This window comes from Colossoma macropomum, unplaced genomic scaffold, assembly GCF_904425465.1.
Source record: "Colossoma macropomum unplaced genomic scaffold, Colossoma_macropomum, whole genome shotgun sequence".
In the NCBI taxonomy this organism is placed as follows: domain Eukaryota; kingdom Metazoa; phylum Chordata; class Actinopteri; order Characiformes; family Serrasalmidae; genus Colossoma; species Colossoma macropomum.
The window spans coordinates 13,916,851-13,939,264 of NW_023494798.1; the positions used below are offsets into that span (position 1 = coordinate 13,916,851).

The 22,414-nt window shown below is 39.5% G+C and overlaps 1 protein-coding gene across 1 annotated transcript; it reads right to left on the reverse strand.

The window, feature by feature from the left end:
• Positions 1 to 1,266: 1,266 nt before the first annotated feature.
• arih1 (ariadne ubiquitin-conjugating enzyme E2 binding protein homolog 1 (Drosophila)) lies at positions 1,267 to 22,414 on the reverse strand. The gene is made up of 14 exons (XM_036584763.1): positions 21,927 to 22,414; positions 20,026 to 20,093; positions 19,750 to 19,894; positions 12,050 to 12,142; positions 11,337 to 11,392; positions 10,360 to 10,426; positions 9,905 to 10,011; positions 9,121 to 9,163; positions 8,175 to 8,246; positions 7,952 to 8,082; positions 6,919 to 6,976; positions 6,428 to 6,688; positions 4,603 to 4,715; positions 1,267 to 4,484 (listed from the first exon to the last, which is right to left on the reverse strand). Exons 1-14 carry the CDS (start codon positions 22,209 to 22,211, stop codon positions 4,400 to 4,402), a joined length of 1,584 nt encoding a protein of 527 aa, XP_036440656.1. The 5' UTR covers positions 22,212 to 22,414; the 3' UTR covers positions 1,267 to 4,399.

Genomic DNA, 22,414 nt, shown 5'->3' on the forward strand with positions numbered 1-22,414 from the left:
CTGGGGAAACGTGTTGATTTTCTAAGTGAAAATAAGTTAACACATCTTCCTTTGGCACATTTTAATGCACAATTACTGTTTATTTGCTAAATTTTAATGTATTTCAACACAATAAAACATAAAATGTGGCATGTGCAAAAGTTATGGCACCCCCCCAATAAAAGTTTAGCAAATAAACAAAAATTGTGCGCTAAAATCTGCAGGGAAATTGCTTATTTAAGTTGATTCTCTAGAGAGCCCATATGTCAAACACAAATTTTCTATTAATAGCTCATTTCACAATGCCCTGCCCAACATTTCCCAGCATGCACTGCAACACAATGTGTGCTCCCACTCCCCTACACCAACAACAATCTATGGGGCAGCAATTACACCTCAATTCTATCAAATCAAGTTCTCATGTAATATTTCAAAGTCTACTACAAGTGCCTGTATTTTGCTGTTAACGTTTTGCCATATTTAGAATAAACAATCGCCACTTCAGGTTACAGCAAAATGTTATTTCAAAATGAAATGAAAACATAGGCACTCTCTGGCCCTTAAATTGGCCCTTTTAGTGGTTGAGTTTGACTCGCCTGCTGTGGAGGATGTGTTAAGGATTATTCAGATGTTTGCATTTGATTGTATATACAGACTTCATAACTCATGCATGGACATTGAACAATGAAGTATTTGTAAACAGTTTGTCAGTATTCACAGGATGACTGTTTTTATGAAGGGCTTTGTGTTGACTTAAGGGCCCTTAAACTGAAGTGATCAACAGTCGTTCCATTTGTAACAGTTATGAAGAGTCACTCCCAAGTAATGGAACTTATAAGGCAGAGGACCAATTAAAAACACCATCTAAGATCTGTAAAAGATGTAGATGTTAAACTGAAGTGATCATTTTCATAAATATTTTCTCTTATTTAAGTGTCAGGGCATCTTTCAGAGAACCGAAGTGGTTCATAAATGCTTAAGTACTGCATTTTTGGTTAGTGGACAATTCTCAGTTCAGCAGTGAGGAGTTATTTAAATACTTGTCACTAAGAATGACCTGCCACCCTAATAACACCTGCTCAGTGGTGGTCCTATGGGGGTCCTGATCATTGATGAACAGGATAAAGGGAGGCTAACAAATTATGCAGAGAAACACTTCAAGAACTACTGTCTGTTACTGTAGAACTACAAAGTGTACATATATGGTAAGATGACCTGATAAAATGGACAATGGGTGTAGATACAAGGCAGGCTTACCTCAAAAAGTAAAAGACAAAAGCCAAAACATTTGCAACATTTTGCACTTTAATATTTTTCTCCAAAACAGACAACTAATTTATTCCACATTTTACACTATGTATATAAGAAATCAAACATTTTAATAGCATAAAGAAAAGATATATGTAGAAAAGTATTAAAAGTTTTTTTTTGGATGTCTCAACCAAATGAAAGTAGCTGCTTTTTTTGTTACTGTGAATGTTAAATTGGGATAATTCATGAACTACCAAGACAGGATCAAATACACAGGGAGCCTCGAAAAAGCAGACTGGTCTGAAAGACACAGTAACAGCCACAGTGATCTGCATGACTGACACAGCCTAAAGACCATTGCACATCTTCACAAACCCCACTTAACTTCCAGCTGTCATGGGAGACACTGGGACATGATAGCGCTTCACTCACATCCAAATGCTAAAGAGAAGAACATCAGACATGTATTTGCATACACTGCTCTGCAACCTGCCTAGAAGTCTAAATCCATGTCTAGCCATGTTGATTTTAGTTGGATTATGAAAGTATACCTGGAAGACCCCTCACAGCTCTCAGCTATGTGCATTTAAGATGGGCTGAATGCACATGGCAGCAAGCTCCTTTCATTCCTCACACCTTGTTGAAGGACAATATACATTTAAAAGATACTCTAGTAACCCTGATACAAGTCCAATTTGGAAAATAAGTGTCTTGTTAATGGGGACTCGCAACTATCTCCTGCTTGAACACATCTGATCCAGCTCATAAGCCGTTTACCAGCCCTTCATGAGCTGGATCAGGCAGGGAATTGTTGTAACTGTGAGGGCAGTGGGTCTCTAGGAGAAGGATTAAGAAACACTGTTTTAGGGTGTTCATTTAAATTACGCATCTTGATTTCTTGAACAAAAACCTGTGCTAGAACCACCTTTTCCCCCTTCAGAAGCATGAAGGTTATCCATTTGCAAGATGGACACTTTGGTGTCATCAGACCACAGAAGCTCATCTGCACTAATGCTGTATTCAAGTTCTTCTGACCACCAGCTACACATAAGAGCAGAAAACCCCAACATGGGGGTATGTCACAGAGCAGGATCTCTCAGTAAAGCTAGATAATTTAAGCCAAAAAGTATGTCTCTCCAATAAGAGTCCCTGGATAATGTCCCTTACCTCTTCTCCCACTGGATAAGCTTGACCATGGGCAAATCATCCTCCTTTGTGAAACATCTCCCAACTCTCTTAATCTCACTCTTAAGCCCACAGAAGAACTAATATGTCTTTGCCACCATCTTTTTCCCTTGACTGATTAAACATAGCTTATACAGTTCCAAAGCATAGCATACCGGCTCAACCACAGCTCTGCTATCAAACTACTAAAGCCCTCGATTAAACCCAGTCCAAACTGCACCTGGCCTCATATGTATAAAGGCATCTCAGAGTAGAGTACTGATCCAAAACACAGCTCTCGCTATCCTGTTTTCTTTACACACGAAGAAGAAAAAAGTGAAAACTAAGCCAAGATCAGCACTGGTACAGTGAGAATTTTTGATACACATGACCCCCTGAGCACAGCATAGTTGAAAGCGACATTTAAATTTCACAGCAAAACACAAGAGATGACAGACTAGCGGATCTGCAGCGTTTGATATGGATGTGAGAAACACATCTGCTTGACAGTGGCTCAATCCAGAAAGCTTTTTCCGACCAACGCCATTCATACATGCCAGCACCCTCAAACCCCTGCCCCACAAGCACACCAAAGAAAACCTCAAGCCAGTTCTGGGAAGAACGAGAAACCTTTACAGACAGAGAGAGAAGCAGAAAATATAAAAGTTTTTTTTATATATTTATATATAGAGATATTATATATATGAGTGAATGTCACTCAGTTTGGCTCTCAGAGGTTATTGGTATCACTCTTAAAATCAGATCACAGTTCAAATTCTACCTAAGGGGGAAAACACGCACCAGAAAGGGGCTGGTGGAGTGCTAGAAAAGGTCTTCGCCATTCTTTGTCAGTGGCATGTATTCCTACAGGTTTTGTGTCTTCTTAAGAAACTCCTCCTAAGACTTGACGTCATTCTAATTCCCCTGCTCTTCTTGCCAGTGAGCTCTTGTAGCTTTGAGCAATAAACTAAATGCTCCTCCTTGGCATACTGCGTTTCATTTGGCAGAGTTCAGTCTTCAGTCTCCTACAGCGCTGCTCCGGCCCCGGGGGAAGGAGGAGGCGGGGGGGGTTGGGGGAGCCGGGGAGGGGGAGCGAAAGAGGCTGAGAGATTTGGACTCCTGCTTTGGGTCAAGCACGTCCGAACCTCTTCAGAAGAGGGACAAACAAAGGCAGGGAGAGAGAGAGAGAGAGATACTCAATCTACACAGCAAATATACATCTGTTTTTTTCTGAATATTTGTAAAGAATAAATATCTTCTTAAATTTAAAAATTATGCAAACACGTGCCACTCTTGCTCTTTAACTTCCATGCATATGCATTATGTACAAATTGAAAAATACCGATTTGCTTTTTTTGTTGGTTTTTGTGTTATTTTATCCCCACTAACTTCTTTTTTTCTTTAAATTGAAAAAAGGTTTCCCCCCTATTACAATCAACCCATCAACATTCAGCAACCCAGACATGGATCTCACCACGCACAAAGGACATGGTCAGGACAATTAAAGCCATTTTGAAAACATAGTCCCACTGCTCACAAAACACACGCGCACACACACACACACACACACAAAATAGGCCTATATAAAATAAAATCAAACAGAAAAACATTCATGGAAAAAAAGTGATAAATGAGGGAAAAAAGACAATTTAACGGGAGATGTTACAATAGCCAAGAGATGATGTTTTTTCCTGTCCGTTTTTGTTGGAACTCAAGTCTTCTTGCACATCACTCGGTTAACAATACTGCGGTAGATGTCATTTTTATTTCGAATGTTGTAGTTTTTCATTTAAATATAATTTAAGTTTGTTTTTTTCCAGGAAACCAAAAACAGAAAAAAGAAAAAGAAAAAATATAAAGGAATAAAGGGAGAAGGGTTGGGCGGGATGCCGGGAGGGGGAAGGGGAGGGGCAGCAGCGGAGGCCTGTGCTGCCCTGGTTCAATTGCATCAGCGCTCTAGTTGGCGGAGGCACTCTCCGAGAGTCTGTGGTGGGAGGACGCTGTCTCAATCCTCAATGTACTCCCACAGGTCTTTCTCATAGCCTTCATGCACATGCTGCAGGAGAACTCTCCGTCTGCTCTCACAGTATCTGCACAAAAGAGTTACACACGCAGGTCAAAGTCATTAAACATCTTTAAAATTTAACATGAAGGAAAACATGGTTGCGTTGTGACACTGGACAGAAACAGAGGCATCAGCAGACTTGCCTGTATTTGTCTTGTACTTTCTGCTTAATGTCCTGCAGTGAATCCTGGGAAATGTCTCGCTCCAGGTATCCAGACAGTACCTCAGTGGCATTCTCTAGATCAGCCTGGTTGTTCTAAGAGAGGAGCCGCACACACAAGTGCACTTCAGATCAGATTATTTATCAGAAGGTGGGTAAATGTCAGTCCTCAATGATTTGATTAAATCAGGTGTTCTTAACCTGGGGGTCATAAGAGTGGTACCACAAGACATTTACCATATCAATCACAGAGAAAATCATTCTGATTAGAGCATACAAGTTCTGCTGAATGGCTCCACCTACAGGCCATGAAAGACAGGCTAATATAGCTTATGAATTGACTGGGTGAGCTTGTTATGGAGGGATTGTCGTGCTTGACTGCTAAACCTGAAACATTTTCTCAACTCCAAGCTACATACTGATGGTTTGCGGCGAAGTGCTAAGAAACACAGGCCCAGTCAGTGAGCAGATCTGCTGTTTGATTATTCTTCTGTCATTTCTTTAATGTAGTATACTGGTGTGTATTGGGAGCGGGTGGCTGGTAAAGGAGGGGGTTGCAATCTATTTTTAACCCCAAAAAGGGTGTCACTGTGAAAAAGGTTAAGAACCACTGAATTAGCCTGGTGTGGTGTATAGATATACAATGGAGGGATACAAACCTTTACTAGCTTTTAGGAGAGCAGTTTTGACAGACCCGTCACCTGTACCTGGCTACAGCTCTAACAGTTCAGAGATACAAAGTGTTGCAGGCGGCAGCCCATCTAAATAAGGGCTGAAGTTGCTGTCCCACTTCACCGCAGCCCACAGAACATTTGCAAACATCACCAGTTCTAAATAGACGTAGCGCCAAACACGAGACTTTCATTCCTGCTTCCCGTCAACACTTACTCAAAATCAGTTTACTATCACAGGTCTTCGCATTTCTCCTTTATCGATAAACCAACTTTTCCACCCCAACCAAGCATTAAAAACATTTTTTTGTGATATTTAGGCAACCCCGCTCCTTTTCTGGCTTTTCATCCAGGTTTTTTATTTGCATTAAAAAAAAAAAAAGAAGTTGATGAGAAACCCATGTATGGTCACAGTGGCAGGACACAGACAAAAACTATACAGAAAGCTTTTTTTGGATTTTTATATTGGAATACAGCATGAGAATTTCATTATGTGCAAAAAAAATGAGAGCATGCTTTTTTGAATATTATTATAATAAGCTCTAACACTTCAAAATTGACACAGCTGAATCAGCACCTTCAGACCGATGCATTTTTCACTCCTATGTCTTACACTGAGATCAGGTTCAGTTTCCAACTACAGGTGGACAACATGATGATATTTATTGTTATCATGATTAGTTCCATCACGTTTCATCAAAATATGTTGTGGGTATCAATACTTAAACAACACTGAGCAACTGCATGTTTTATTACAAAGAGACCTTAATTGCCCCTGTTGAAAACATTGTATTCACAGTTTTTATTGTATTTTTTTAAAAGCACTACTGGGACTTATCGCAATGTGTATAATGTATCAAGTTAGTAGCTTAAAAGCAAGGGTGGCCCAGTCCTGGTTCTGGAGATGTACCACCCTCCAGAGTTTCGCTTCACCCCTAATCTAACATACTTAGATGAGGGGTGCAGCTAAATGAACTCTCCAGCGGTATAGATGTCTGGAACCAGGACAGAGCACCTTAGGCTTAAGTATCATGACATATTTCGGCCACATCCCCCATTCCCATAACCAATAAACAACTTACAATGTTCTTGTAAACAACCATGCTAAAAGAACTCCAGCAGTCTTCCCCAACGTACCTCAAAGATAATGGACTGGTTGTTCTTCTTGAGGTAGAAGGCAAAGACATAGGTGAACATAAGTGTGGAGCGGCACTGGCACAGCACATCCACAGCCTTCTTCAGGAACTGCACCTCGATCCAAGACATGTTGTGCTGTTGCATCTCCTCCATCTTCTGCTTGACCTGAGCATACAGCTTGTGCTCGAAGCGCAGGCTCTGCATGTGATTCATGTAGCGGTTGCAGTAGAACAGGTACCTCTGCAAGGCTGCCCTGGAGCGCTACAAAAGAACACATATGCATGCACATTAGTCAATTTTTCCCTGAGCAGAGCTTGAAATAAAGCAGGCCAAATCCAAAAGCGCTCAACCATAAGGTCTCCACTGGGTTTTAATGGATACATGCAGGCATGCTTTACATCAAGTTTGAGAGTTTGAGAATTGGCTCTAAAAGCTTTTTTATACTTGGAAAAAAATGTGTTACTGCAAAATATTATGCCAACATTGTTTACCTCTTGCGCATCCCTAGCTGCCTTGGCATCATCCTCATTGTAGCGATTGCAGTTGTACCTGCGAAGAGAACAGTTTTGAAAGTACTGGTCTGTATTCAACGTGACAACACAGAACTCAAATTTAGCTCACATCCCATTAAACACATTACAACAAATGCTGATCTGCACCCATGTGTCACACCTCATTTACCAAGAGTGTGGTGATCCCTTTTTCCAAAACTGTTTACAAACAGGAAATTAAATTAAATCATAAGAAGTATTCCTTTTTCCAAAAGGAAGACAAAGGACAAAAGAACAAAAAGCAAAAAGCCCAGAAAATCTGGGTGACTAAAGTTCCACATCAGGACCGGAGCCATTTCTACTGGCTGGAGTGTCCTTTAAGGAAAGTGCTGCAATAAAATGCCTTTCATTGTATCAGTTCTCTGCCCCACAGTTCTACATACAACATTTTGGTCAACTTTTGTTTGTAGGGCAGGGACCAGTTACTGAATCACTGATAATTATCAACAACAAGTGGAACATCCAATAAGTGGAATTTTTTTTCCCCTTTTTCCAAGTTTGAGTGCTCCGATTACTGATTATCCAAAATTCTAGTCCTGGTTTTCATTTACATACACAGCAGTGAGCTCCCTATGAGGTGCGTAAAGTGAGCACGGTGCCACACAGATAAAAATCCCTGTCTTCTGATTGCTATAGAGTGAACTAACTGGAGACAATGAACAGCTGAAAAATATATTGCTGAAAATTTAAGCTGCAGCACTATGAAGAGCTGTATTTTGAACAACTTTCAGGAGCAATTTCAAATGCAGCTTTGGTCTGAAGATGCCTTATGGGTTTGTGTTGCTTCTGGAAGACAAGGAACCTGTTCTAAATGTACTGAATAACAATAAAATTATTGATCTTTATTGATAAATTTGACCCAACATATTGTTCCAGCCCTAACTGTTCAGCTATTCTAATAAAACTTCTGAAACCTAATACCTAACAAGATTCTCTAACAGATGAGTCACATATGACATATGACTGGACTCACCAGGCCGATCCATGGGGCTCCCATGGGCCTAAGCAGACCCAGCAGAACTCCGCTTTGCAGTTCTGGTTCCGACACACCATGTGGTTGCAGCCGCCGTCCTTCTCTATGGTCACGTGGCATTTGGGACATTCCTGCAGCACAACAGGAAGAGAGCTGTAATCCCACAGGGCCAAAAGGCCAAGTAGAGGACATTCATAACTTGAGAGCATCCCACACCACTGACCTTGGTGTTTGCAGCAATCCAGTTGGACGTCTCACTGTCATCATCACACTTTTTAATCCATTTCCTCAACCACTAGAAGGAAAAAAATGCAATAGAAACAGCAGAGTTGAGGCACTACCTATTTGCCCAAATCCTATTAATGTGCTGTGGGTTACTGCTTTTAAACTAAACATTAAACATTAAAACTGGGCTGACGCAACAGAGCATAAAGTGAAGGTTAAAAACCTTAAATACTGGACCAGAAAAAAACATGACAAGGTTCAGGAAGGGTTAAGAATGAGCTCATTCAAAGGCGCTGCTAATCCACGTCAAAGAGACACTAGGGACGAGAAGCTTCCTTTGTTTTCGTCAAGACTACCCCCGCAATAACAAGGCATGTCTCTAGAGAGGCTCTTAGCACTGAGTGGAAGAGGTGGCAGTCTGTTTCCCTGCTCTGCTTTGAGAGAGAAACAAATTCCTCACCAGAAGCAGAGCTTCACTAGTCTTCACCTGTACTCTCTACATGCTTTGCATGCAACTATCCATGTGCATTTTTCATGACCACCAGTTCCAGCTTCAGTTAAATCTGACATTTATGATTCATTGTGATTCTGCAATGGAAATGGCTGAACAAGTACCAGGCCATGGTTTAGCCAATTATATAACATTAATAAAACATATCAGATCTATCTATTAAAGTTTAATAACAATACAGAACATCAAAAACAGTAAGATATTTAAATTGTTGCCATCTAGAAGTAACAAATATTATTTTTCAAAACGCAACAACCACACACTCAATTTATTTGAGGATAAGACAAAAAGCGACAACACTATGGTTATAGTAGAATAAGCCAATACTTTATAAAGCTGCTGTTGGACAGTATTGAGCTTTAATATCAGAATGATACATTATATCCTACTAGATGTATTTGTAAGCTGCTGAGAGACAGTCTTTTGATCATACCTTACACTTCACTGGGTCGTGCCAGTTCTCACCACAGTTGAAGCTGCATTGAGGAATGAATTGAGAGCATGTTAAAATCACATCAGAAAAGCATAAACTTTCATCAATATGCCTACCTTACTGATAATTACTCGAGATACTCTTCATGATTACTTCTGAACAACACTGGAATAATTTAGTCCTGTTTTGCATCACAAATGAGTCACTAGAATCCTGTGCATAAACTGAAACTTAACAGGGCCAGTTCTAAGATTACATTTCAACAAATCAGCACCATCACCACAGTTAACTACACTATATTCACTAGGTAAGACCACAACAGTACTTCACACCAACATGCTTCATAGCAACACTCTCCAGACACACCTTAAGACAACTTGGAGGCACAACAATGTACAAAGTATATCAATTAGCAAAATTCACAGTCATACAATTAATTTATAAGTAGATGAGAGTCTCTCTGTCAAAAAACAAATTAAAATAAAACCAAAAGTAGCTGAAATCTATCAGTGAATAGCTATGTCAGCAGTAATCTGTGTGAGCACGAAGGGAGGCCACAGCAGGTAATCGGTTTATACCAGCGTGGTGCTCCAGTTGGAGGGATTAGGGAGGAAACTACAAACAGGAAACTGTGATGAGTGGACAAGGTGCCCTGGGGCTGTCTGGGGAGGGAGAGCTCAAGTGTGTCAGCTGCATGGCAGGGAATGGAGCAGACACCAAACCCTCTGGCCTGACCACAGGGCTATTCACAAAATCTGATATGTGGAGCTTAGAAGTCTCTTACCAGAACTGCCGGCCACATTTGCAGCGGACAGGCTTGGCATCGGGGTACTGGACTTTGACAACATGATGGCAGTCAGGAGCAGGACACCATTTTAACAGTCGATTGCACTGCAGAAAGAGTGGGAAGAGAACAAATCTCAGAAATCTACATGTAGCAAACTCAGTTCAAATGCTTTCCTTGTATGCAAACAAATACAGTACTCTTCCCTTACAGTTCCCTTACTTGTCCTAAAGGATTATCATCTTACATCTAATCTCCTCTGAAATTTTAGAAAAATGAATAGCTTGTGCTTAATGTCCATTTTGACTGGAAATTAAATAAATGAAGGGTGGTCTCTGATTTCTGCACAGTGCTGTACAAGCATGCAAGGCTTCAAAAAAGGAGTATAGCTGTTAATTCCAAAACTTTATTGTGAAATTAGCTCAAAACAAACCTAAGGCAAATTGTGCACTTACCTCTACAAAACTATTGGTTATTAAATGTTGGTACTTCAATTTCACTTTTGAATCTGTTATTAGTCGCCTGGCGGAAAAAAAAACAAAACAAAACATACAGGAACATTTAAAATCACAAAAAAAGGGAACACACAAACAAAAATTACAGCTCAGCTTGAACTCCAACTCCTGGCTGTAATAGTCACTTCCTGATACATATGGAAACATTTTAGATCCAAATGCTTCCAAGAGCTGTCATGAGCATATGACCTTTATTGGCTATCCCAGTACAGCGTGACTACAGTTTGGTGAAGTTTACGAGTCTTAAACTGACATTAAAGGAAAAAGAATGGTTCATTCTTCAGTGAAATCTTGGCATCTTTACTCAATAACTGATGCCCAGTGCCTATACCTCTCTTTTTCTCTCTTTCTCACACACACACACACACAGTCCCAGAACACCACTGCCCATGCTGCAAGAACAGTATGTAGGTTAAGACAATTACTGTTGGCATTACAGCAGGGTGAAACAAGAGATTACCATCAGCATCCATCATGTGGACACAAACATTTCACCCAAGGCAGCACATGTGTGTTGATCAAATTTTATTTTCTTATAATGAAGTCAATAAGGCCGGTATTAGATTATAACTAGAGACAGAGGACTCCCAAGAAACCTTTCTCTACATCTGGCAGGTTGAGAGCAGGCCTGGGCTCGCACTTCCAGACTCAGTGAGTGGGGCTGTCCTACTTCTAGTGTAAACTATGTCAGCTCAGCTGTGAGACAGAGAGCGTGCTGCAGATCACGCCTCTGCAGGACTGCTCAGTTTGGGCTCCAGACAGGCTGCTCTAAACCTACCAGACAAGCTGATGTCTCAACACCTCCCACAGCTACCATTTCACACTACAGTATAGCAAAAGCAGTGATAGATGCAAATTATGCCTCACAGGACAATAAAACTTTTTCCTAAAAAAGGGAGAACAACTCAAGCACTTACATGACCGTGTTGTCATCGACCAGGATGTCACAGCTATGTGCAGGACAGGAAATGGTCTGGAGCGAAAACAAGTAGGCACATGTTAAAAGACAAAACAAAGGTAAAAGTTAGCCATCTATAAGCAAAGAGGAAACTAGGCTACCTGAGGCCTAAAAGGGAATTCTACAGATTTTTCATAAAAATAAAAAAAAAGTAGACACTGTGACCCTAGGTTCCCATCACCACCACTGCAAAGAAATCTGACCTGTCAGGTTTCTCTACAATGCACATTTTTACATCAAACCACAGTGAATAGCTATTCACATCTCAAATAACTAAACTACACATAATTTTGAAAAAAATTTGCCTTTAAGATTTTGCTCTAGTTTTAAAAGTGAGCACAATCCAGCACAGAAACTACATATGAAACAACAACAAAAGGGGGTCACATAATGATCATTCGGTTTAGCAGAATTTCAATCTCAGTCCCAGGGTTATGAGCTTTTTATCAAGAACTTGACACAACCAATGAAGCATTTCTTTGTGTGGAAAAGGCTCAAGGAACACTAACTTGATAAGTATTTCCATTAAATGACATCTGGAATCTGATTACAGAACTTGTTACGTTCTTGTTCACTATCCACACCAAATGAAAATATTTTTACATATGATGAGAATGACAGCGAAGAGAGGGGAGAGAACATAGAAAAAGGGGAGAAACCATGTGCGTGTACCTGTCCCATTCCTTCTTCTATGATTTTGGTAGTTAGGTAGTCACCCCAGCACTGCATGCAGAACTTGTGTCCACATTCCAAACCAGTGAAGTACTGCAAAAGAGGAGTAAAAATCAATACCGGAAACACCAAACGCGCATACATCAGTTAATATCACCGCAATTCCAGGCTCAGCCTTATCTCATTAAGAAGGATTTTTCCTTTTTTAGTAAGAGTTTATTTTTCCTTATTCTCAAAACTTCATTAAAGCTCAAAGTAAGCCTTTCTGCTATTGCATGTCCACAACATGAGCGACGACAAACCACTTGTTAGACATGGGCATTCTCAGTGTTTCAGGTTGCTATGTACTTTTCCTAAGCACCTCAACATGACTGGGGGAAAATGGCTAAATTCTTAACTCTGTGACCAGTTGCATGGAGCAAAGCTCGTCATTTTTCCCCACCTATTGTCAGACAACACAGTTGATTCCAACCTGAGGTTCAACGTTACCACATATTAAGCCATGGGATTATACAGACTTTAAGTCTTATTCTGTGGTGTCATTCACCAGCGAGAAAACAAATTCATAAACATAATGATCACAAAGTTGTGACTTTATTACTAACAAAGGCCAGATTTGACCACAACAACAAAACTACAAATGTTTTCGAATGGAGAGAAATGCTAGAAAAACTCAGGTTCCCTGCCTGATCAGAACTGCATGAATATTTCAGAGCGTATGGTGACTGACAGTGGAGCAGCCACAGCAACATAAACAGCCCAATGACAGCAAGCATTTGTGTTGTTTTTCTTTTTGGCTTTTATTTTCTGTCGGATGCTGGACATTGAATCTGTGGTACTGGTGGGTATTAGCAGCCAACTCAAGTATAAAATTGGCCAAACATTCAAAAATTGTTAGCATCTGCTAAAATTCAGATCTGTGGCTATGTGGCTTAAACAGAAGACAAATCATTTAAATAATGCGAGCATTTGTTGGCCATGCTTAATTTACAACCCTGTTTCCAAAAAAAGTTGAGACGCTGTGCAGAATGCAATGATATACAAATTATGTGAACCCAACATTAAAGACAACATATCAAATGTAAAAACTGAGAAATGTTATTGTTTATTGAAAAATATATGCCCATTTTGAAATTGATGCCAGCAACACATCCCAAAAAGTTAGAACCAGGGCATGTTTTACCACTGTGTTGCATCACCTCTTCTTTTAACAACACTAAGCGTTTGGAAACTGAGGAGACTTTCTTCATATAAAACTTTAGCTGCTCAACAGTTCACAGTCTTCTTTGTCATTCTTTTCGTTTCTTAATTTGCCAAATGTTTTCAACAGGTGCCAAGTCTGGACTGCAGGCAGGCCAGTTTAACACCCAAACTCTACACAGAGCCATGCTGTTGTAATATACGCAGAATGTGCTTTGACATTGTCTTGCTGAAGTAAGCAAGGCCTTTCCTTGGAAAAGACGTCATCTGGATGGCAGTACATGTTGCCAAAACCTGTATAGATCATTCTGCACTAAAGGCACCTTCAAAGTTAAGCAAGTCACCCATGCCATGTGCACTATACCATCAGGGATGCTGGCTTTTGAACTGTGCGCTAATAAGAAGCCGGATAGTCTTTAGCCCGGAAGACAGTGTCCATGATTATTATTCAAAAAGAATGATAAATTTTGATTCATCGGGTCACAGAACACTTGTATATGGTATTTTCTATGCAAGGTAGTAGTTTTAACATGCATTTGTGGATACAGCGACAAACTGTGTCCACAGACGGTGTTTTCTGGAAGTTTTTCTGAGCCCATGCAGTGATTTCCAGTACAGAATCATGTCTGTTTTTAATGCAGTGTTGCCTGAGGGCCTAAATATAATGGCCAGCCAATTTTGGTTTTTGGCCTTGTCCCTTGCACACTCTGAATCTTTAAATGATGTACCATAGATGATGAAATCACCAAGTTCTTTGCTATTTTATGTTGAGAGAAGTTATTCTTGAACTGTTGCACTATTTGCCTGCACAGTCTTTCACAAGTCTAAACCCCTCCTCATCTTTTCTTCTATAAGACTCTTTTTACACCCAATCATGTTGCTGACCTGTTGCCAAGTGTTTGTGGTTTTTAGCATTATGCAACTTTACCAGTATTTTGTTGCCCCATCCCAACTTTTTTGGAATGTGTTGCTGGCATCAAATTCAAAATGGGTATTTATTTTTCAGCAACAATAAAATTTCTTACTTTCAACATTTGATATTTTGTCGTTGAAGTATTTTAAATTAAACACAAGGTTTGAATGATTTGCACATCAATGCATTCTGTTTTTATTTACATTTTGTACAGCGGGCCAACGTTTTTGGAAACAGGGTTGCACACACTGCCCAGCAGCTCTAACATCCAGAAGAAACAGCTTTATAAAAAAGCTGCTATCCAAAGCCCATTTTCACTTGTGTGAAATAAGTGAACTAAACTTTCGTAAAGTAAGCAGTGTGCAGGCACTTTTGTTCTATTTAAATAAAAGCCTTGAAATAGTAATTTTGACGTAACTCAGGTGTTTTTAAAATATTAGCTACCAAATTTGCTCTCTGGTATGCAGTCAGGCACAGAGAGACTTTGGTTTGTCTGGGGTGGGCTGTGGTAAGCTATGGTAAGGACCACAAAAATATTAGGGCAAAAATCTCAATCAAAATAATAAAAAAAAGTTCTTTACTTGGCAGTTAATAGCATATTTTTGTGGGACCCTGGAGTTAAAAGCATAAACCAATTAACAGAGACTGACAGCACCTTTCAGAAATAAATACTTCTACATCATCGCTTCTTTGTTAACAACAGATGCTCCCATTATCGGAAGACACCACCAACATATTAAAGCTTCCATCAATGGAATAATCTTACAAGGATTAACAGACTCTACCACTAGACCATCCTCGTGCCTAGTGGGACAGCTGCAAGTATATGAACCAGAGATTGGAAAAATAGGTCACTAAATTGTAAGTAATAAGTAAGTCTCAAGTCTCAACCCTCAAATCCCAAGTCAAGACAGTGAAGTCTCAATTTAAGAGTCAGTACAAGCAAGTCCTCAATAAAAAAAGGCTGTATGGATTCTTCAGCAAATTTAATGCCAGCACCAAAAGTTATGGTAACAGTTATACAGCCCACTTAATGACAGTATGTTGGTAGTATATGTTAGGACATTACATTAACCTTTAAACTTTTTTTAACCTTTAAATTTATTACACTTCGAAACAGTTTACTAAAATACTAAATCCATGGTTTTGTACAACCAGGACAGACATAATGGTATGCAAAAAAGAAAGCAACTACACATGAAAAGAATTTGTAGAAGTCCTGTTGAATTAAACAAAAAAAAAATGTTAAAGATGGTAACCGTTGTTCATTTTTGGGCGTCACACTGACAACTAGCTTGCTAGCATTACACCGTACTGCCCATCCAATACAAACTGATCAACATTTCTGTGATTATTCACACAAAAAAAACAAATCACTATGACGAAAATGCTGGCGACTTGTGCATTTGTTTTTAAGAAGCCTTTCAAACAGAGACAGCTCAACTTCTTTGGTTCTTTGGTGTGGAAAATGTTAGGTCTGGTAAGTTACTCCAGTAAGACTGGTGTTTGTGCTCACTTGTCCTCTGAAATAAAATAAAGAAAGCACAGCCATAATAACAAACATTTGATGACACCGCTGTGTAACAAATTTACATTTGACACAGCTCTGGCACGCATACGCCAGGAAACAAATCCATTTACATGGATGGCTTCTTCCACTTTCTGTCTCGAGTCTTTTCAAGTCATAAGGCTCAAGTCCAATTCAAAGTCTTAGTCACTGGTGTTCAAGTTAGTCTTTTTTTGATGTCAAGTCTGAAGTCATCAAAGTTATGACTCAAATCCACACCTCTGATATGAATCACATTCAGAGGACCAAAACAGATGTTCAAAGACTGAACAATATCCACTGTGCCTGTTTACGTTTATGTAGTTCTAGTGTTTAAGTATATTGTAAGAAGACTTAAATCATGACTACACCATTCGTTGCTTGTGGTAACATACGCAATGTCTTCATACCAATTTTACAACAGTTCTGGCCACGCAAGCTGATTGGTTGATAAGCGTTCTAACCGTGCTGTTATTTCGCCATAACAGCACGTTTTTTTTTTTCACAAACACTATCACTCCGCTGACTCGCCGTTGCTAAGCAACGACTTTGACAGCTGTAGGAGACGCTCAAGCCATTTGAACGTTTTTACTTCTAACTTTGTGCGCAAAGAGAAAATGGATACGTTTAAGGTCACATTTGACCTACAGCCGATCCGGTCAGACTCTGAAGATGAGACTACACTAAATTCCCACCCTGTCATCACCACTGAGCAAGCTTTTCAGCCAGCAGCTGTGACAAAAGAACACCTAAACAACCTGGAATTAGCCGGTAATTAAATGAATACCATTTGCCAAATAAAATGGGCTGTAAAATGCTTTACAGACTGGCTGGAACAAAACAACTTTAATACTGATTTAGCAAAAAATGACAAAACTGAACTAAACGTGATATTGCGGCAATTTTATGACTCAGTCCGATTTGGTGAGACTCTGAAGATGAGACTACACATTTGGCGAATGTTATTCAGTTCACTTCTGGCTAATTCCAGGTTGTTTAGGTGTTCTTCTGTCACAGCTGCCGAGTGAAAAGCTTGCTCGGTGGTGATGACAGTTTCAGAATTTAGCGTAAGGAGCTGGAGAACTAACTGCCAGCTGTGCAGCGAGTGAGCGGAGTTCGTTACTCTGACGTAGTAACAAGCTGCTTGTTAAGGAACTATAATTTGGCGGAAGGAATTGCTAACATTAAAACATATTAAATGCCACGTTCACAGACCAGTTTATTTATTTACTACTTTATCTATTTAACTGTTGTATAAAAGCGGAGTCGGCTTCACGATAACACACTCCCTCTCATGTTCTACTGCTTGAATATCCATATGCCAGTGGGTGCCGGTAAAAAATTAAATAACTAAATTCTGTGAATCTCCCTGTTAGCTGCCCCTAAGCTTGGATTTTACAAGGCAAAGATAACTCTTCAATGCTTTGCTCTACAGAAAGCTTCCACATAGAAATGAAAGAACTTTGTAAGTCTGAATAATGGCACAAAGTCTTAGTTCTGCATATTTGGACACAGATCTTTGACAAACGAGGCCCTTCCTTAAAAACACTTAAAAATGACCTAGCTCTGAAAGCCTCTTTCAGAGCACAGCATTAAATTCCATGTAGAAATGTCTTGTCTTGTTTTTGAAAAGCAAGAACAGGTCACAGTATGTCATGGTACCTGGCTATATCAATGACGACAATGGATGGAGCAGAACTCATTGCTGAAGGACACAGGCACATCATAAAAGTGAGGGGTGCAATTGGACATTAATAAAATAATTTAATGTGGTTCTGACACAAGCACAAAGCTGACGACTATAATATGGAACGCATCAATGTTTACAAATCCCAAGTTGCAACACAGCTGAAAGATGAGCGGGACATGATGACTGAAGCAGTTACGGTTAATAGGGAGGGAAACCCACAAAAAACAAGAGAAGGGAGTCAGTAGTCAGTTTCTGTAAAATTCAATGGTTTTACAAGGATGGCTCTTGGAACTATAAATGTACATATATATCACACACATATGCTTGTATGAAGATTATGCTTTCTAATAAACAAAAGCCTCTGTGATTAAATGAATGAAATGAATGAAACAATTACAAAAGCATACATAAATCTTGATATGAGAGACACTCAGTTACCTTACGTTAATTAAGAGAAGACTAACGGCTACAAACTTTTCTTTTAAGCCAATCTTACGTATTAATTTCTCAGCATTTTAAAATAAACAACGCACTTAATATGCTGAACAGCAATAGATAATGTTTGACATATTTACAACACTGCTCCTCTATAGAAACAAACCACAACTACAATTTACAATATAAACATAACACACCTGAGAGCACCATGACATAAGAACTCATTCACTTATTACCTATATAAATAGTTTATTTCCATTGAAAACTGAGAACACACGTGTTAAAGAAACCCAGTGGTAGAACAAGGGAGCAATGACATTTTTGCTTAAACACTTAAATGAGAAGTTTACCATTAAAAACGTGCACACTAATCCTGTTGGTAGATATTTTCAAACCACCAGCCAGCAAAAGTGTACGGATTCTCTCAATATGCTTTAAAAACACCAATGACTCAGCTTTACCTCCTGACTATGCAGTCCGAACCAGTACATCAGGGTACAAAGCAGTGGGAGAGATCCAGACCGTCCAATCCCTTGGCACTAGGATTTGATCCCAACTGTAGGGAGCATTTCCGCCTGCTGCATTTCAACTAACGTGACATTTGGGAGCCACATCAAATGAAACCGAATGTTTCAGTAGACCATTACCTCCTGTATGTACCCAAAACAAGCTTGACTAACAGCAAAATGGCACTCCATTTATATCAAAGGCAAATACTGTACTGTACTCAGAAAATGCTGCTCATTTCAGCAAGCACATTTCATGAGAAAGTGTTTCAGCACTCTTAAAATCATCACACTACCATTCCAGCTAGCCTCTGATAATTGTGGGTCTGCAGTGGGTACAAAACTGTATGACATGGTCATACAACAAGGTCTTCAATTTTCATTCACCATTAAGTGAACCTGCCACCAAGAGGATCAATACTGGCCATGGTACCAAGGCTGCATTTAGTGTTTCCAAAAGGCAAAAAATTAAAATATGCAGCAATAATAAATGTGACAGCAATATTAAGCATGTTATACATAGAAAAGAAGCAGCAAGGGAACAACTTCACCAGAACAATTTAACTCATCGTCCTATGGGTGGACAATGTGGCAAAATATGTCAGCAATATATATTTTCAAGATACATCATCTACATCATCTACATCACAATATTTAATGTTTTAAGTGCCTGTAAAAGACTTAAAATATTCAATTCAAAACTAAACAGAACTGAAAAAAAACATACAAAAAAAAACCTGCTGTTGGTCAGTGCTCCAAGTAGTGATGATATCAACGATATGCTCAAAAAAGTGTATTATGACAGATTGTGATACAAATTATAATGATAAATATTGTTATACTGCCCAACTCTACACAGTCCAAACCTACTGCTTCGGCAGTCATACTGCGATACTATTCCAGTTCAATCTCGTCACGTAGCAAAGTTGATTCACAAACATTCACATGCGAGCACCCACATCCTTCAGATTCCCTGCAGATCCTACGACTCTCCTGTTTGTCTGCTCTGCTGCGTTGTATATAATTTGAGTAATCCAGTGAAGAGATTAGTGGTGAAAGCAGCTCATTTGAAATCCTGCCTGATGCTTAAAGCTATCTAGTATGAAGCAGAGAACCACCAACAAAAACACATCAAAATAACAAAAAATACCACCTCTTTCCTTTGGCAAGCATGCTACAATACAACAACAGTTAGTTAGTGTTTTAAACATGGTGTAACACTGGAGAAAAATTCTCTCAGTCTGTTTGAATTTCCAACCAGTACAAGGGCATTTTTTTAAATATATGAAGGCCAAGTCACATTGAGAGATGGCTTACATCATACTTCATGATAAGAGAGCTGTACAAAATACATTACGGATGGATACTTCAGCAGCAGTAATAAGAGCACCAAAGGAAGACACTGACCGTGTTAGGGTAGTTGAGATAGCAGATCTGACATGGCATATCCTGCGCTGATGATCGCGTATTCATGAGGCGTGTCCGGGATTTTTTACTAGGGTTTATGACATGACACTCAGAGAACAGCTTGTCCAGGTTACCATCGAAGTACCTGCAAGAAAATAAGCAGTAGTATTTATACAGATTTGACAATACAAACAGAGTAAAAAAAATAAATAAATAAATAAGATTACATGACTTAATTCGTAAAAAGCAAACTAATTCAAAGCTCAGAACACTTACCTTTCCATGAGCTTCTCCTTATCCCAATTGAAATGACTAAGCAGTATTCTTGTGATCGTTGCAGGATTCTGTAACAAGAGAAATTATCATTATATATATTTTATTAGGCCAAGTTGTTTATTATGCAAAGTGGTAAAAGATCTGTTTGATTTAATATACTGTTGTCAAAAGCAATGGGTTATTTTAGACTACATGTCACTCCAATAAGTAAGGCCATTTTAAAGAATACTATCAAAAACTGATTACAACGATTTCTTTTTCAATATTTGGCATACTTGTTAAACTAAATCTAGTTAAACAAGACTAATTTTGCTTTCTTTAAAATGAAACATGCAGTTGGTCGGTGTTCTACAAGAACTGATGATATACACGATATGTATTGTGATAACCATATATATTTTTGCATTGTCCAGCCCTAGGTTTTGTGCACTACTTACACAAGGCATGGTGTACAGTGTCAGTTGGGGGGTTACTAAGGATCTTCTTGTGCACAACCCATTCAATCACTAAAGTCTGATATTCAACTTATTTTGTGCCATTTCACTGCCATTTTTTAATTTTAACATCTTACGGTGTTCTTGTAGTGTAGACGACACAAAATTACCCCGAGATAAACTACATGCTATTAACAGATGTGCTGCTGAACCCCATGTCATGCCAATAGCATTAGTGTCTGAACCAATGTATGATTTCAAAAAACAAACCTTTCAAAAAAAGAAAACAACAGTACATGTAGTACAATGATCATAGAGATGGTTTAATGAGGCTAAAAATGGATACCCACCACAAGCATTTATTCTGGGTCTAGTCTGTGCCTGAAACGTTACACGACAAAAATGCTGAAGGCCTGTAAATCTATTAGTTTAATTATGATATTATTGACCCAAGTGAACCCAGCAAAACAATCAATATAACTCAACTAGCAGATTTTGACCACATCAATACACAGACCTCTTAAATTACTGGAAGAGTTACTACATTATTATGGTCACTTGTCATACAAAAATATTCTAGATAACTAGTAAGGGGGATTCAGAGTTATTGACAGGTGGGTTGTTTTTTATTTGAACAAAAATTTAAGGCAGTTATCAAACATAACAGCCATGATGAGGCACCAGTTCCGCCATGTTGTTGTCGGACTGAACAGGAGCTAGCTCGGAAGCTAGGAAGCTAGCAAATTTCAGCTGAGCATTTTCGTCCCAGACAATCATACAGAGCCGCAGTCAGGGCAAAATCCACAATTAATTGAAAACATCATATATTAAACTATACTGGAAAATGTTCTTTTGGTAGTTAACATTAAAAACCACAGCGCATCCTTCACGTAAACAAGAATGAGTTTGTATTAGCATGTATGCATGTAGCCAGCTAGCTAGCTAATTAGCCTGCTCTGTCTGGACAAGAGCAGAGCTGTGCGTGAGAATACATAAACAGCCAGCTACAGGATCAGCTGTAGTTAACAAAAAAACTACAAACAAAAATGACAACTTAAATGTGTAAAGTGTATTTCCATATCGACCCACAATTACCTAGTTTTGTCGTTTAATACGTCCGCAAGCTACAGCTGCCTAACGCTGGCTGGCTAATGTTAACCTAGTTCACCCAGCTCATTATTAAATCACCTAAATAGAAGATAACTGGCTGGTTGCTTGGCCTGCTAACGTTAGGTTACATGATTCTCCTAGGACATCCATGACAGTTAATTCGTTTTACGTTAACCAGCTAAAGTTAGTTGTAGATTAGGAAGCCAGATGAGGTAGCTAGTTAGCTAGTGACCCAGTTTTCTTTTCTCCGGGCAATATCGTCGGTGGGGCTAATTTTACGCAGCACATTTGATCTGTTATTTAATCGCTGAACACGTAAAGCCTTCCCAAACCTGTAGTATACTCTAAAACACTTACCTGGATGACCTCGTTGACCTCCCTGATGCACTCCACCATATGCTGGAGGATCTGCTCGGCGGTGAGAACTTCAAAGCGGTAGTCTTCTTCATCTTGTCCCGGCCCGAGGCCGCTCCCGCCGGTCTCCCCGCACTCGTCTCGCTCTCCCCCGGCCACAACGGGATCGACCAGCTCAACGTCTCCGAGCTCCAGGGTGTCGTCTTCGGGCTCCTCTTCGGCGCTGTCCTCGCTGCACTCCTCTTCCTCGTCGTCGAATTCATAATTGTAACCCTCGTCTGAGTCCATTACTAGACTGACTCTGGGTCGTGACAAGCCAAGATATAAACGTTTAACGGGTTACCTAGATACAAAGAGTGGTAGGAAATAAGAAACTTCCCGAAATATATATGTTTAGCTCGCTAGCATTTCTGTTTTTAAGCCGCGGAGAAAAATAACAACAGAAGCGCCGCCGCCGCTGAGCCAACAAAGAGACGCAGCGTCACCCACTG